A 17,619-nucleotide genomic window follows, 5' to 3' on the forward strand; every position below is an offset into this window, starting at 1 on the left:
GCCCATGTGTCAGCTCAAGGTCAAGGTCACAATTGAAGTCAAATATCTAACACTATCAAATATTACACAGTATGTCGTGTCCGCTCTGTAAGTCCTACACTACTTGAAAAGATTTTCTTCAAACTTGGCTCAAATGTTTAACTCAACAAGGGGATGTGCAGAACCCATGGTGCCCATGCGCCAGGTCAAGGCACAATTGAAGGTCAAATATCAAACAATCAAATATTACACAGTATGTTGTGTCCACTCTGTAAGTCCTACACTAAATTGAAAGATTTTCTTCAAACTTGACTCAAATATTCACCTCAACCAGGGGATATGCAGAACTATGTTGCCCATGTGTCAGCTCAAGGTCAAGGTCACAATTGAAGGTCAAATATCAAACAATCTAATATTACACAGTATGTCATGTCTGCTCAGTTTGTCCTACACTAATTGAAAGAATTTCTTCAATCTTGGCTCAAATGTTCATCTCAACCAGGGGATGTGCAGAACTTATGTCACTCTTTTGCTGGCTTAAGGTCAAGGTCACACTTGAAGGTCAAAAATTGAAAATATTCTTCAATTTTAACATTTATTTGAATATTTCTAAATCTAGAAAAGGTATTTGCTTGAAGCTTAAAATATTTTTGAAGGTCACAATTCCGATATGCTGTTCGTTCAAGTTTCATAACTCCTCTGTATTGGCATTTTAACAAAGTTTGCCCCTTTTTAAGTCTTCAAATTTACATACAATCAAATATTAGAGCAATATGTTGTGTCCGCTCTATAAATCCTATACTAATGGAAGAATTTTCTTCAAACTTTACTCATATTTTCACCTCAAACAAGGTTATGTGCAGAATCCTTGTCACCTTTGTGCCGGCTAAAAGGTCAAGGTCACACTTGAAAGTCAAAAATTGACTTAGAAAATGTTCTTAAATTTTAACATGTACTTGAATAATTCTGAAACTAGCGCAGGCATTTGCTTGAAACTTAAAGATATATGAGGTGTGGCAAATAAGATATGCAGGTCAAGTTTCATTACTCTGTATTGCATTTTGTCAAAGTTATGCCCCTTTTTTAAGTCTTCAAATTTACATACAACCAATACTAGACAATATATTGGGTCTACTCTATAAATTCTATACTAATGGAAGGATTTTCTTCAAACTTTACTCAAATGTTCAACCAAACTGGGTGATGTGCAAAACCCATCTTACCCTTGTGCCAGATTAAGGTCAAGGCCACACTTGAAGGTCAAAAATTGACTTATAAATAAAGTGTTTAATACATTGGGAAAATGAAAGGTTATTTGTAACTGTTTCGAACATGATTTGATAATATATATTTATACATGTGGTTATTACATGTACAATTAATCTTTTTTTTCACCAGAGATAATTTCTTTTTATGTATTTGTGCCACATAAGTTATTCCCTTTACCACCTTTCAAAGAGGTCTTCTGTCAAGGACATTGGTGGGGGTATGAATCGCATTCAGCGATAGTTCTAGTTTATCCTGTACATAGATTTATTCCTGTCTCAGTGTTAATTTTTATTTAATTTTTGCATGTTTGTTAATAAAATTTAATGTTTAAATCTGTTCCAAGAACATAATTCAAGTTAAGGTATATATACACTGTAAATATTTTCCCAGCACTTTGTTCTGATTACTTCTGAACAACATGTTATTATTTTTGTTGTTTTTTGCATGTCAAGCATTAGTTTAAAACAAAACACTGTTAATGTATTCAAGTTATGATCAAATGTAAATTAAATTTGCAAACATTTACATGTTCATTTAGAATGCAAAATTTAAATGTTCTTTTAGAATACTTGCACTGTTGTAAACCTCTCTTATATTCACCATTCATTTGATAGTTTGCATGTCTTAAAAAGCACGGAAATTTAAAAAAAAAAATCCCACGATGTCCATGCCTTGGATTGTATTGCATGTACACAAGAATCTAATATACATTTTTGTTAGTAAAAAAAATAATACAATGCATTTTATATGAGAGAAAGATTATTTTTTGTTTTGCATGCTCATTAAATATGAACATGAAAATGTTCTATAGTGTAGATATTCTCAATATATTTCTGTTTGCATACATGTCCTTTTTTCTTGGAAAAAAATCGCTATGCATGTTTTTAGTTGTTGTTTTTTTTTCTGCTGTGCATGTTTTTTTTTTTTTTCATGTAAATATTTATTGTCTAAAATTTTAGTGTCTATAATTAACTGTAAATATTTTACACAGAAATGTAATACTGTACATTTCTTTTATATCTAGTCAATATTTCTGCCTTACAATTGATTTCTGTGTTTTGCAATTTTGTTTTGTAACTTTGAGAATCATAGAGTCTCCTTGATAAACCATTATATCATCTGCTGTATATTATGTTTTGAATGTATGTAAATATGTATTATATTTGTACATTGGTAAAAAAAAGAAAGAAAAAAAGTAACTTCCTATTGTATTAGATGGCAGTTCATTTCTGTGTTATGCAAGCATGTTGTGTTTTTAGCTCACCTGAGCACAAAGTGCTCAAGGGTGAGCTTTTGTCATCACTCTGCGTCCGTCGTGCATCCGTGCATCGTGCGTCCTTCAAAAAATGGCGTCAAACTTTTCAAACAACATCTCCTCCTAAACCACATGGCCAATTGCAACCAAACTTTACAGAAATGATCCTTAGGTGGACCCCTTTCAAAGTTGTTCAAAAATTTAAATTCCATTAAAAACTCTGGTTGCCATGGCAACCAATAGGAAAAACTTAAAAAAATCTTCTTTTAAAAAACCCTAAGAGCTAGAGCTTAGATTTTTGGCATAAAACATCTTCTAATGAGTGTCTACCAAGTTTGTTCAAATCAAAGCCCTGGGTCAAAATTGGCCCTGCCCCAGGGGGTCATTGATTTTCCCTATATGCATATAGTAAAAACTTAAAAAATCTTCTTTTAAAGAACTCAAAGAGCTAGAGCTAAGATATTTAGCATGAAACATGTTCTAATGGGTGTCTACCAAGTTTGTTCAAATAAAAGCCCTGGGGTCAAAATTGGCCCCGCCCCGGGGGTCATAGATTTTCCTTATATGTGTATAGCAAAAACTTAAAAAATCTTCTTTGAAAAAACCCAAATAGCTGGAGTTTAGATATTAAGCATGAAACATCTTCTAGTGAGTGTCTACTAAGTTTGTTCAAATAAAAGCCCTGGGGTCAAAATTGGCCCCGCCCCGGGTGTCATTGATTTTCCTTATAATTATATGTGTATAGCAAAAACTTAAAAATCTTCTTTGAAAAAACCCAAATAGCTAGAGTTTAGATATTAAGCATGAAACATCTTCTAGTGAGTGTCTACCAAGTTTGTTTAAATAAAAGCCCTGGGGTCAAAATTGGCCCCGCCCCAGGGTGTCTTTGATTTTCCCTATATGCATATAGTAAAAACTTAAAAAATCTTCTTTTAAAGAACCCAAAGAGCTAGAGCTAAGATATTTAGCATGAAACATCTTCTAATGAGTGTCTACCAAGTTTGTTCAAATAAAAGCCCTAGGGTCAAAATTGGCCCCGCCCCAGGGGGTCATTGATTTTCCCTATATGCATATAGTAAAAACTTAAAAAATCTTCTTTTAAAGAACTCAAAGAGCTAGAGCTAAGATATTTAGCATGAAACATGTTCTAATGGGTGTCTACCGAGTTTGTTCAAATAAAAGCCCTGGGGTCAAAATTGGCCCCGTCCCAGGGGGTCATTGATTTTCCTTATATGTGTATAGCAAAAACTAAAAAAATCTTCTTTGAAAAAACCCAAATAGCTGGAGTTTAGATATAAAGCATGAAACATCTTCTAGTGAGTGTCTACAAAGTTTGTTCAAATAAAAGCCCTGGGGTCAAAATTGGCCCCTCCCGGGGGGTCATTGATTTTCCTTATATGACAGTGTATAGCAAAAACTTAGAAATCTTCTTTGAAAAAACCCAAAGAGCTAGAGCTAAGATATTAAACATGAAACATCTTCTAATGAGTGTCTACCAAGTTTGTTCAAATAAAAGCCCTGGGGTCAAATTTGGCCCCGCCCCAGGGGGTCATTGTTTTTCCCTATATGCATATAGTAAAAACTTAAAAAATCTTCTTTTAAAGAACTCAAAGAGCTAGAGCTATTAGATATTTAGCATGAAACATGTTCTAATGGGTGTCTACCAAGTTTGTTCAAATAAAAGCCCTGGGGTCAAAATTGGCCCCGCCCCGGGGGTCATTGATTTTCCTTATATGTGTATAGCAAAACCTTAAAAATCTTTTTTGAAAAAACCCAAATAGCTGGAGTTTAGATATTAAGCATGAAACATCTTCTAGTGAGTGTCTACAAAGTTTGTTCAAATAAAAGCCCTGGGGTCAAAACTGGCCCCGCCCGGGGTGTCATTGATTTTCCTTATATGTGTATAGCAAAAACTTAAAATCTTCTTGAAAAAAACCCAAATAGCTGGAGTTTAGATATTAAGCATGAAACATCTTCTAGTGAGTGTCTACCAAGTTTGTTCAAATAAAAGCCCTAGGGTCAAAACTTGCCCCGCCCCAGGGGTGTCATTGTTTTTAACTATATGTGTAAAGTAAAAACTTAAAAAAATCTTCTTTTAAAAAACCCAATGAGCTAGAGCTTAGATGTTTAGCATGAAACATCTTCTTATTGGTGTCTACCAAGTTTGTTCAAATAAAAGCCCCTGGATTAAAATTGGCCCTGACAGGGGGGGGGGGGGGGGGGAGTAGATCATTGTTTTTCATTATATGTGTGTAGTAAAAACTTAACATTGTGAAACATCTTCTAATGGGTGTCTTCTAAGTTTGTTCAAATAAAAGCCCTGGGGTTTAAACTGGCCCCGCTACGGGTGCCTTTATACAGGTGAGCGACCTCAGGGCCATCATGACCTTCTTGTTTTTTCATTGTGTGTTTCTTTTAATTCTTTGCAGCATTCTTTTGATGTCTTGTAAGTGGTACAGGTAGTACCTATACTGTGAGTGGTTAAAGTTTTATAAATAATTTTTAAAATGTAAATATGTTAATTTATATAAATTTCTTGATATAAGTTTTGATTTACTTGAATTTACCTAGTTTTACTCATTTCCCATCTTCATTTTAAATATTGTTAACTTCAAGAAAATACAAGACTTTTTGTCATTTAGTTCAGAATTGAATGTTTTTAAATATAATGCATGAAAATTATAACAAGGCTATTTTTGTCCTTCAATTAAGAATTGGATGTTGCATGATAATAAATTAATTTAAGTTTATTTGTTTTATTTATGTACAATATAAGTTGACAATTTTGTTTTATAATTTTCAACACTTTAATCAACCTATATTGTGACTTATTCTCTTACACTGAAGTTTTAATCTTTTTTTTTAATTACAAGTGAAATGAAAATATGTTTAAAGATTATTTGAAAAAAAAGTTTTATTCCTGTATATTGCATGCTATTGTTTGGAGTTTTACCAAGTGAATGTATTTTGAGAATTTAATGTTGTTGTTTTTTCAGTTGCATTGTTGAAATTGTTAAGAGAATGATCTGAATATGTTTAATTTCTAAAAACAAAAAAATAAAATATGTTTTGATACCCTTTTTACTTCATTTTTTAAAGAAAAAAAATGTAGAGCTATTGCCATGACCCTCTTGTTGACATTGGTTAACTTTTTCAGTAAGTTTTATTTTTTCAGAAACTTTTAAAGCTGTGGACTTAAACTTACTACCAGAATTAAATACATGTTCATTTACATAAGGGCAGAAAATCCTAAAAAAAACATTTTTGCAAAGTATTGCCCATTTTTAACTTCCATTTTTTTTGCCCTGATTAACTTTTTGTCAAAATTGAAGTGCATTTCAAAAGAGGAGATAGTAACCTTATGATTCAATTTCACTAGCTCTTATGTCCTGTTTTATCCCTCTATAAAGGTGGAGGAATATAAATTTTGTTTTGTTTGTCAGGGTTTTTTGTCCGGGGCAAAAAAATGAAAAATTTTTTGGTAGGGTTCCCATTTTTAAAACTAGGGGGAGGGGGGGGTGAACATAAAAGATAAAAATTTTAAAGTTTTTTCGGGTTTATTTTGTAAAGGTCCTTTAAAAAAATTTGTTGAGCCTGGTCAGACTGACTGCACTTATGTGCACACTGGTCTGGCAGTAATTTAGGCTATCACTTTCAACAGGTTTATGGAAAACAGATCACAAATTGGAATCACTTTTTAAAGTTTATTTTTTGGCATTATGCAACAACAGCATGATAAATACTAGATAATGATGCAATACAGCATTAAATAAAACATGGCTGGATTTACAGGAGACAGTATTGAATAACAAAGCAGTTTATAACATATGCATGCACATGAGAAAAATGAGAAAAAAAATTCCATCCTTTAACTAAATCATTCTTCAAAACGCTTTCTTGATATCCAAGTATCTAGGAATGACAAAAAAAAAAACGTGTACAATTTAACAAAGAAGTATACATGTAGAGAACTGGCTTTGTATGAAGTGATATCACAAAATCAAAATATATCTAAGGTTGGTCCCTGAAACCTCATTTGTTATTATACATGTGATGGTCCTAATATATGTGATAGGAACAAACATTTTCATAAATTAAACCAGCATGCTATTATTTTAAGAAAATATATGATGTGTGACAATTACTTTAAAAGATGCCATAAAGGGTACAAAACATTAAAGTGACTTAAACTAGATTTATAAAAAAAACACCAAATATCACCAACACTGTGAGAAAGGATGCAAAAATAACTCATTACATTCTCATTTCATTTTTTTCTGCAAGTTTAACATGAAACATGACTTAGACATACATTGTAATGATTCTTTGTTGTAAAAAATTGATAATGTTTATAAAATCTTAATGTAAACTAGATCAGGAAAAAGCTGAACCCTGGTAGCAGAAATACAATGCAAACCTCACTAAAACATCAGTATCGTTACTTTCCAAAGTAACATTATATAAGAAACATAACATCTTTCCAGAACATCCAAAAGTTTGTTGCCCTGCGAAAGTTTGTACTGTAGTGTGAAATGATTGATAATGTCAACATGTGACCTCTAGATGTGGCTGTAAGCACTTTAATGCCTACACACGAACATCCTATCTTTATTTCAGATCATGGTTTCAAAAACAGGCACTGTGTCGCACATAAAATGAGCATTGACATAAAATATAATAAATATCACAGCTATTTCTTTGGCATTAATAGGTAAAATGATGTCAGTGGTACATCTTATGTACTACAATATCAAGGTGAGTTTTTCCCCCTAAAGCACTTGTATAAATGAATCGTAAAAAAATAAGACAAGAGGGCCATGATGGCCCTGGGGTCGCTCACCTGAACATAGGCCCCCAGGGCCGGGCCAGTTTAAACCAAAGGGCTTTTATTTGAACAAACTTGGAAGACACCTATTAAAAGATATTTCATGATGTTAAGTTTTTACTATACACAAATAATGAATAACAATGACTTTTGCCCCCTCACCCCTCTCCCTGGCGAGGGCCAATTTTTGACCCAAGGGCTTTTATTTGAACAAACTTGGTAAACATCCATTAGAACATGTTTTATGCTAAATATCTTAGCTCTAGCTCTTTTGGTTCTTTAATAGAAGATTTTTAACTTTTTACTCTATGTATATAGGGAAAATCAATAAACCCCTGGGACAGGGCCAATTTTTGACCCCAGGGCTTTTATTTTGAACAAATTTGGTAGAAGACACCCATTAGAATATGTTTCATGCTAAATATCTTAGCTCTAGCTCTTTGGGTTCTTTAAAAAGAATTTTTTTTAAAAAGTTTTTACTATATGCATATAGGGAAAATCAATGACCCCTGGGGCGGGGCCAATTTTTGACCCCAGGGCTTTTTATTTGAACAAACTTGGTAGACACTGATAAGAAGATGTTTCATGCTTAATATGCTTAGCTCTAGCTCTTTGGGTTCTTTAAGAGAAGATTTTTTTGAGTTTTTACTATATGCACAAAGGGAAAATCAATGACCCCCTGGGGCTGGGCCAATTTTGACCCCAGGGCTTTTATTTGAACAAACTTGGTAGACATCCATTAGAAAACATGTTTTACGCCAAATATCTAAGCTCTAGCTCTTTGGGTTTTTTTTAGAAGAAGACTTTTTTAAGTTTTTACTATATGCATATAGGGAAAATCAATGACCCCCTGGGGCGGGGCCAAATTTGACCCCAGGGCTTTTATTTGAACAATCTTGGTAGACACTCATTAGAAGATGTTTCATGCTTAATATCTTAGGTCTAGCTCTTTGGGTTCTTTAAACGAAGATTTTTTTAAGTTTTACTATATGCATATTGGGAAAATCAATGACCCCCTGGGGCGGGGCCAATTTTGACCCCAGGCCTTTTATTTGAACAATCTTGGTAGACACCGATTAGAAGATGTTTCATGCTAAATGTCTTAGTTCTAGCTCTTTGAGTTCTTTAAAGGAAATTTTTTTAAGTTTTTAGTATATGCATATAGGGAAAATCAATGACCCCCAGGGCGGGGCCAATTTTGACCCCAGGGCTTTTTATTTGAACAAACTTGGTAGACATACCATTAGAACATGTTTCATTGCCAAATATCTAAGCTCTAGCTCTTTCGGTTTTTTAGAAGAAGATTTTTTTAAGTTTTTACTATATGCATATAGGGAAAATCAATGACCCCCTGGGACGGGGCCAATTTTGACCCCAGGGCTTTTATTTGAATAATCTTGGTAGACACTCATTAGAAGATGTTTCATGCTTAATATCTTAGCTCTAGCTCTTTGGGTTCTTTAAAAGAAGATTTTTTTAAGTTTTTACTATATGCATATAGGGAAAATCAATGACCCCCTGGGGCGGGGCCAATTTTGACCCCAGGGATTTTATTTGAACAATCTTGGTAGACACTCACTAGAAGATGTTTCATGCCAAATATCTAAGCTCTAGCTCTTTGGGTTTTCTAGAAGAAGATGTTTTAAAGTTTTTTTCTTTTGGTTGCCATGGCAACCAGAGTTCTGCATGGAATGGAATTCTTTGAACAACTTTGTTAAGGCTTCACACAAGGAACATCTCTGTGAAGTTTCATTATGATCTGCCTTATGGTTTCAGAGGAGATGTCGTTTGAAAAGTGTCAACGGACGACGGACGAAGAGTGATCCTAATAGCTCACCCTGAGCATATGCTCAGGTGAGCTAAAAAAGGTAAAAATTGGATGCTATCTATGTACAGGTTTTGTTTGTTCAATTAGTCTTAATATAACATCAATAAATAGTGTGAAACAGATTTACAAGATTTTAACAAAAGTAATTTATATATGTATATACATTAGAACTAAAAGAATATTAGTGATAAAATTAAGCCCACATTCATAATATCACTAGTTTGCCTTATTTTCAAATGATATCTCAGATACTTGTTAAAATTCTAAAGCTAAAATCTCGAGAAAAATTGTGCTAACTGTTCCTATTTGTATGTCTATTTTACATCAATGTACAAAACGGGTGTAATTTCAAGCCCATATTCTTAAAATTGGTGACTGATGACATGTATGATTCTAAAATTATTTTGTGTAAAAAAAATTAAAAAGGTATCGATATTATGCAGTTCAATTTTGATTTCTTTAAAACATTAATACATGTAATATATATGATATTAGCCTTTCTATTATAAAGGCACAATCTACAAGATTTTGTTAATGTTTTACCAAAATAAAATTTAACTGACACTACCCAAAAAAAAACATCTTATTTTTCAAATGTAAATATTTCATATTGTATACATAATAACATTACACTTTATAGATTTAAGCTAGCAAAGTTATAAAAAATAAATAATTAATGGTTTATGCTAGCAAAGTTATAAAAAATAAATAACTAATAGTTTAAGCTAGCAAAATTATAAAAAATAAATAATCAATGGTTACATATACACAGAAACAAGAGCTGTCAGAAGGACAGCGCGCTCGACTTTTTTAGTGCTTGCCTATAAAACAAAACTTTGACAGTTAAGGGCACACAAGACTTTAACTAGGAATTTCTAAGTACAAATCAAGAAATATTTTCACAGAGTTATCTTCTCTTGCTTACAGATAGGTCTCATGATGGCACATAAGAACTCCAACTTCCAAAGTAATATCTCAAATGGTTAGGTCAACAAGTGGACAAGAATGAAAATTTTAACTGAGTTTCTAAGTCAAAAAGGGCCATAATTCAAATAAAATCCTTAACAGAATTACCTTCTCCTGCCCATGTTTGGGACCATGATGGTAAACAAGTATTCCAACTTTCAATTTAATATCTCAACCAGTTCAGTCAAAAAGTTGACTGGTACAAAAAACTTAACCAAGATTCTAAGTCGATAAAAGGCCTTAATTTTTAAAACAAATCCCTGACAGAGTTACCTTCTCTTGCGTACAGATGGGGTAATGATGTGAAATAGCATTAAAAGTTTCAAAAGCAATATCTCAAAGGGTTAAGGCAATAAGTGGATTTTACCCATATTCAATGTATTTTCTAAGTCAAAAAGGGGCATAATTCTGTCAAAAACCTTGACAGAGTTATGTCCTCTTGTCTGTTGATGAAGGTCGTGATGGTAAACAAGTATGGTCAGTTTCAAAGCAATACCTCCAATGGTTTTGAAATAAAGTGAGGTGGTACAAAAAACTTAACCAAGCTCAATACACTTTCTAAGTCAAAAAAGGGCCATAATTCTGTCAAAAACCTTGACAGAGTTATGTACTCTTGTCTGTAGATGGAGGTTATGATGGTGAACAAGTATGGTAAGTTTCAAAGCCATACTTGTAATACTTCTGAAATAAAGTGGGGTGGTACGAAAAACTTAACCAAGGTGTGACGCCAACGCTAACGCTAACGCCGACGCCGGGGCGAGTAGGATAGCTCCCCTTTTCATAGAAAAGTCGAGCTAAAAAGCACAAAATGACTAGGTAAATGAAAATAAATACTAGGGGTTTATCTGTGAAGCATGATAATATAAGATATATACACACAAATAGAAAAATAATTCTTTTATCACATAAATCATAAATCTCGTAATGATCAGGAAACAGTATAAAAAATAATCTTGTACATTTTTTTTGTGATCTTTGGATGTAATTTTTATAGACTTTGAAACAGCATCAATGATGCTGTGTCTAGGTCACAACTCACAAGTATTTGAGACATACTGCACACATATGCAGCCAAAACCAGACATAATACTGTTGGCAGCTTTCATTTTAATATAAAAATCCCTCGCATTGTGTACCAATTGATGGAGGTCTGAACCAATAATGTGTGTGCAAATTTTTAGATCATTCTCTCGCACTGCTTTTCAAGAATTATAATTTTTAATGTGCAAAATGACCCAATTTTTTTTTTTTTAAATGTTGCAACAATTTCACACAAATTGGGATAAGAATTGCACTTATTCTTGATTTTCAATTTATTTCAGTGTATTTCTTTATTATCTGTGGCAGATGTTTCCACTTTAAGTGCTTCACTTGTTCTGTGTTAAAAATTACTATTTTATGTTTTAACGCACTTTGACCTCAATTTCTTTAAATAGGCCCAAATAGTTAACACACATAAAAAGGATTCAATATCCCTTCACAACAATATATCCCTTAAATCTTAAACAATAAAGTATGAAAACTACTCATTCCATATATCTCTAAATATCATTCATTAACAATTCACTTGTATTTTAACCTTTTTCAACAATCCCATAATAAAAACAAGAACTGTCGGAGGACAGTAACGCTCGACTATTCGAAAATTTGTCACAAGGGTGTTTCATTGAGTATAATAATGCTTACCTATATGAATACATAAAATTGTCCGAAAAGGTACAAACTCTTCAAGTTTCAATACATTCCCTTCAGTAAGTATGGAGATACAAGCTTACATGCAAAAACTTAACCAAGAATTCATGAGTCGAAAAAGGGACATAATTATGCAAAGAAGCAAATCAGAGTTATGGGACTTGTACTTATCATCTTAGATAATCACAGAGAACAAGTGTGTGAAGTTTCAATCCATTCCCTTCAGTAGATATGGAGATACCAGCTTACATGCAAAAACTTAACCAAGAATTTCTAAGTCGAAAAAGGGGCATAATTATGAAAAAAACAAACCAGAGTTATGGGACTTGTGCCAATCATCTAAGATAATCACAGAGAACAGTTGTGTGAAGTTTCAATCCATTCCCTTCAGTAGTTATGGAGATACCAGCTTACATACAAAAACTTAACCAAGAATTTCTAAGTCGAAAAAGGGGCATAATTATGAAAAAAAGCAAATCAGAGTTATGGGACTTGTGCCAATCATCTTAGATAATCACAGAGAACAAGTGTGTGAAGTTTCAATCCATTCCCTTCAGTAGTTATGGAGATACCAGCTTACATACAAAAACTTAACCAAGAATTTCTAAGTCGAAAAAGGGGCATAATTATGAAAAAAAGCAAATCAGAGTTATGGGACTTGTGCCAATCATCTTAGATAATCACAGAGAACAAGTGTGTGAAGTTTCAATCCATTCCCTTCAGTAGTTATGGAGATACCAGCTTACATACAAAAACTTAACCAAGAATTTCTAAGTCGAAAAAGGGGCATAATTATGAAAAAAAGCAAATCAGAGTTATGGGACTTGTGCCAATCATCTTAGATAATCACAGAGAACAAGTGTGTGAAGTTTCAATCCATTCCCTTCAGTAGTTATGGAGATACCAGCTTACATACAAAAACTTAACCACAGGGACGCCGACGCCGACAAATGGGTGACTGCATTAGCTCGATTATTCTGCGAATAGTCGAGCTAATGAATAAATCCTTTAATAGATGGAACCCCGCCGTCCTGTGTTATGAGCTGATAATTTATCCGAGGACAATTTTTCCATGGACCCTGTCGGCGAGTTTTTAGCACTTAGAGATTTCTTCCTCTTCAAGACACTGTTGGGGATTGGTATCTGGGTGGGTGGAAGACTGTGCTTGTTGAGCACTGGGGAGTAAAGCTCATCCGTTGGGGTCGAGGAGCCACTACTTCCCGCCGATGGCATGCTAAATGCGGGCGATACTGGTAGAGGAATCATGGAGATCTTCCGACTCCTTTTCTTACATAGATTCTTCCATGATACAAATACCTTAAATATAATGAAACAGGATGATTATACCATAAATAAAACAAAAATATGATTTAAAATGAAACATGATCCCTTTATTATAACATGATAAAAATATCTTTAATTAAAGAAAGATGATGGAGAATTTTTTTAATGATTTGTAACCAGATATATATTTAACAAATGGGATAATTTTCTTAACATTGCACCATCACTATATTTAGAATAGCTATACATGTATTTAGCTCTACAATATTTACCATAGTCAGCTGTTGTTTCTTCTCAAAGGCCTCTACTTTCTTGATAGTTTTTCTTCTAACAAACTCCAGGTGCCATACTCTCCATGCTGACATACACAAATTCTCATTACGCTGAAAAAATAAACCAGTATACAATCATCTAAAATTACACAAAATCACTCGTCTTGTGTAACAAATACTGTAACAAAATGTATAATTAATAAAAAATGTTCCTTTTACTACACTTGTTTGACAATTACATGTACACTGGTGAGGACTAATGAGGGTTTCTTAATTCCAGAAGTTTTTCAAATCCAAACCATTTGACTTGTCTCATAAAAGTTTATACTATTATTAAACAGTATGGTAATACATGTATGTAAATTCGTATTATCCCTAAATAAATTGATACAATATAAAAGATTATAGAAACAAGTTGTTTTCCTTCAACATACCACACATTTTGCTGTATAGACCATGTCTGTCTTGTGTTTCCACATGAGACCATATTTACGACACAATCGTGCTTTCCTTTTCTCTGCCTGTCTTGTGGCAAGCACTTCATTAAACCAACTTTTATACACTTTATTGCTGTAAATAAAAACATGGTAATCTAAACACATGTAAACATGAAAATAATGAATTTGCTGTGCTTTAAATTTAGGACCATCCATTTAAAATTTCAGGAATACATGTATAGCTTGAAATAATTGTCCACAGGACATAAACTGCCCAACATTCCACTGTTTTTGTCGGTCTACAGACCACACGAGAGCAGAATGAGCACAGGGTTTTCATTTTTATCTGAGGCAACAGATGTGCCAACCAAAACAACCTAAGTGGCTTATGGTCAAAGGGGATATTTCAATCTACAGACTGCAAATACAACCTATTTTAACAGCATTTCAACTGATGATATGGATCGCCAAACTGTTTATAATGAAAACCCTTTGAACAACAGCAAATCTATATGTCCACCAAAAAGTGTTGGCATACAAATAAAGCAACCAACATTCTAGACACCTGTCAGACTGGCTCTATACTGGTGGCAGACTATAATTGCTTTTCATTACAGCAAGGTAAAGACTAAGATTTTACCACAAATGTTTGTTGTAGAACTTGACAGCTTTCTCCGTCTGCTCCTTCATATGCTGTCGTTCCTGCCGCCTCCTCAACACAAAATGGCGCCACCTATTGGCAGTACGTTTGGCAAGAATATGTTCATGGCACTCATCTGCTATCACAATCTATAAACACAGAATTACCCATTTACACTTGTCAATTCATTATTGATGTAAAGTTGGACAAAAAAAATAAATATTGGTACCGTTGATTTGGTGATCCACTGATGTTGTTTTCAAATTCACAAAGCTTGTAACATTGAACTTCACCAAAGGGTAAAGGTCATTGACACAACAAACATATGAAATATCAGTCAATGTATGAGGACGCTTTGACACATATTCAGAGTGACAGGAAGCAAGACTTGTAATCAACTACATGTACATGTATGTGCTTTACAAAACCTTTGGAAATATAAAAACTTGTTTCAAAGATATTTGTATAATATTATGTAATTATAATGAAAAAAGATCATTATAAGAATTACACAATTATGCTTGAAATGCATGAAAATGTATACCATGTACTTATAAATACAGAAATAGTTTTTATAACATCAGGCTCTCTATTTTTGATAATATGTTATGCTGTTTTTTCATGGAAACTAGTTATCTTTATTTCATGTATAAACCTACCTTTAACCTGAAAGCCCAATGTTGTAAAGCCTGGTTCATTAAAGTTGTATTTTTCTCATGTATAACTCGATTAGCCATGCTTGATAGTTCTACACAGTAATCGAACCTTGTTTTTACCAGATACCAGTGGTTCTGCAGAATGCCTTGATTACGTTTACGAGTGAAGGCCGACTCTAATCTACGCAAGTTGTTCTTCTTGCGCGTGTAAACCAACCAGGACTTGAAAACACTGCAACGGAAAGAAATGTTTAGAAATACATTCATGCACAATAAAACATGTGCTCATAACCAGAAAGAATGCTACACTAATATGATTAGAAAAAAATTATTTGCAACTACTTTTAATATTGCTGTGGTTTTGCATTTATGTCTGCACTTAATATATTTAGCTCTGACACAAGGATAGTCTTTTCAAACTTATGTAATTAAAGGTAGGTAAAATTATTTCAACACTGAATTTCACTTCATTTAGTATTCACAGTTCATTCAAACAAACATAAAAGATCATGTGAAGTAGTCATAAGAGTGCTTTCCCTTGATTAAAAAAAATATCTATACTTATATATCCACTCCCTGCTCCACCCCACCCAACACATTCTCATTCATCAATAGTACCCACCAAAAGTTTAAGCTATATAATTCAAAATAACCAACAATATCTTTATAAACAAGCATCAAAGTCTTATCAGGTTACCATGACAACTTACGTTAATTGCATTTTAAGATTAGCATGCCCTCGTATAGATTTCCTGGCTTTGGCGACATTGTACCAGTATAGGAAGAACACTTTCTGTGTCTGTTTCTCTTTCTTCACTGTATACTTCTGTAGTGCATTTCTCCTTTCACAACAGCCTAAAACGAAAATTTCCCAAATTAACCTTTCTATTGGTCTTTCTTCATTTAAGTAAGAGGTCTGCATACGTATTATGATTCAAATTACATGAGAAACATGATTTCATCAGTGGGATATAACCTATTTCTCTCACTGTGATTCATCTATCCTTTTTTAACAATTTAACTTAAAAAGCGAGCAACTATTTTGCTGTGTGACTACAGAATATATCCTTATCAAAACATTCACGCTGCGCTACCGTTACATGCATGTTAATTTTTTTATGAAATATATTATATATTTTTACTCTTAAAACAGGTTTTCAACTAAATATATATTTCATATCACAACAGAACAAAACTTTAAATAACAAACCTCTTGCTGCCAATTTCCAGTTACTCAAGAACGTTATCATTAATTTCATACTGAACACCCTGTGGGCTTGTATACACATTAACTCTGTCCGCCACGTCTCCAAACATACTGCTGTCAGTTGTAGATTCTTCTGGTTCCTGTACTTCTCCAGTATGTCATAACGGTCTAAATTCTTTCTGTATGCAGACTTCCATTTAGCAAACATTCTTCCCATCTGAATAAAGAGAACATAAATATTACTGTGCAGTACAACTTCTGCACAGTAACACCCTAACCTAGGAGACAAGGATTTGGTTGTTGTTGAGAGGTGTTTGCTCAGAAGCTATTATCTCCTTTCCACAGGTTTTGTAATAAGTGTTTTTAGAACATTTTTGTCACATGACATGGTGTTTTACACTGAGATTTATTAATTGAAGAAATACAAATATGTTAAATTGTACCTTGCACAACTAACATTCCAAAAACATGTGAATAACTTTAATACTTTGTGATATATGTAACAAAACCATAGTTTTACATTGTTGTGTGTGCGAGTAGGGTAAACCCAAATTTTACTTACAACTAAAGTAAGGTCTGTCCGTCTTACATGAAGAGTTAAAATAGTATTTACTCATCATCTTAAGAACTTCACCAATATTTACCTTGTTATTTTGAAACTGTGCATGTAGTTTATGACCTCGTGTTTTCTGGGCCTTCTTTCTCCAGTGTGTACCTAGACGTAGAACCCTACGTTGTAACACCTGTTCATGATGCTCATGTACTTGAAGTTGTTGCTGATAGCATGCGTACCACTGGCGTAACGCCCTTTTGGCCTGAAGATAAGTCAAGTTTTATGTTAACTCAGCCCTTTAATTGCTAAATATGACAATAACAGACATACAACATAAGTACAACATCAGGCTAGCTTGCGAATTTGAGCAGTCAGGCAGGATTCTATACTGTTCCATTTGCCAGAACAGAATTTGACTTGCATGAAAAGGTCTTTTTTACCCTTCAAAAGTTGTGTTAAAGTCAGACCTATGATAAAAGGCTAGCAGTGCAGTCTGACCAGACTCTATACAAATGGTTGCTCATGTTTATCAATTTAAACACTGTACATGCTGGGGAAAAATCTATACAGATGGTTATTTAATCCTTTGCATGCTGGGAAAAATTGTCATCTGCTAAAAAAGTGGTCTGTATACTTTTTTGAATTTTATCAAATTTTCTATGATACCAAACTGTTTGCAAAGGCTCAACAACAGGTCTGTGCTCGGGTGGGTACAAAAGATTACAAGAGGCACTGGGAATTGTAAAGCTTAATTTA

General features: G+C 33.5%; 1 protein-coding gene across 4 annotated transcripts in view; it reads right to left on the reverse strand.

Annotated features, from left to right (window-relative positions):
* Positions 1–12,813: 12,813 nt before the first annotated feature.
* Positions 12,814–17,619, reverse strand: part of LOC132723125 (uncharacterized) — a 62,142-nt gene continuing 57,336 nt past the window's right edge. For all 4 annotated transcript variants that reach the window (XM_060707797.1, XM_060707796.1, XM_060707799.1 and 1 more), the window contains 8 exons: positions 16,955–17,125; positions 16,314–16,527; positions 15,814–15,958; positions 15,107–15,335; positions 14,448–14,596; positions 13,805–13,940; positions 13,371–13,481; positions 12,814–13,131 (listed from right to left, as the gene is read on the reverse strand). In XM_060707797.1, coding sequence (XP_060563780.1) covers positions 12,823–13,131; positions 13,371–13,481; positions 13,805–13,940; positions 14,448–14,596; positions 15,107–15,335; positions 15,814–15,958; positions 16,314–16,527; positions 16,955–17,125 — 1,464 coding nt within the window. In that variant the 3' untranslated portion in view covers positions 12,814–12,822. The remainder of the gene's footprint in view (positions 13,132–13,370; positions 13,482–13,804; positions 13,941–14,447; positions 14,597–15,106; positions 15,336–15,813; positions 15,959–16,313; positions 16,528–16,954; positions 17,126–17,619) is intronic.

The sequence above is a fragment of the Ruditapes philippinarum genome, unplaced genomic scaffold (genome assembly GCF_026571515.1).
Source record: "Ruditapes philippinarum isolate M1 unplaced genomic scaffold, ASM2657151v2 ctg929_1_1_1_1, whole genome shotgun sequence".
Lineage (NCBI taxonomy): Eukaryota > Metazoa > Mollusca > Bivalvia > Venerida > Veneridae > Ruditapes > Ruditapes philippinarum.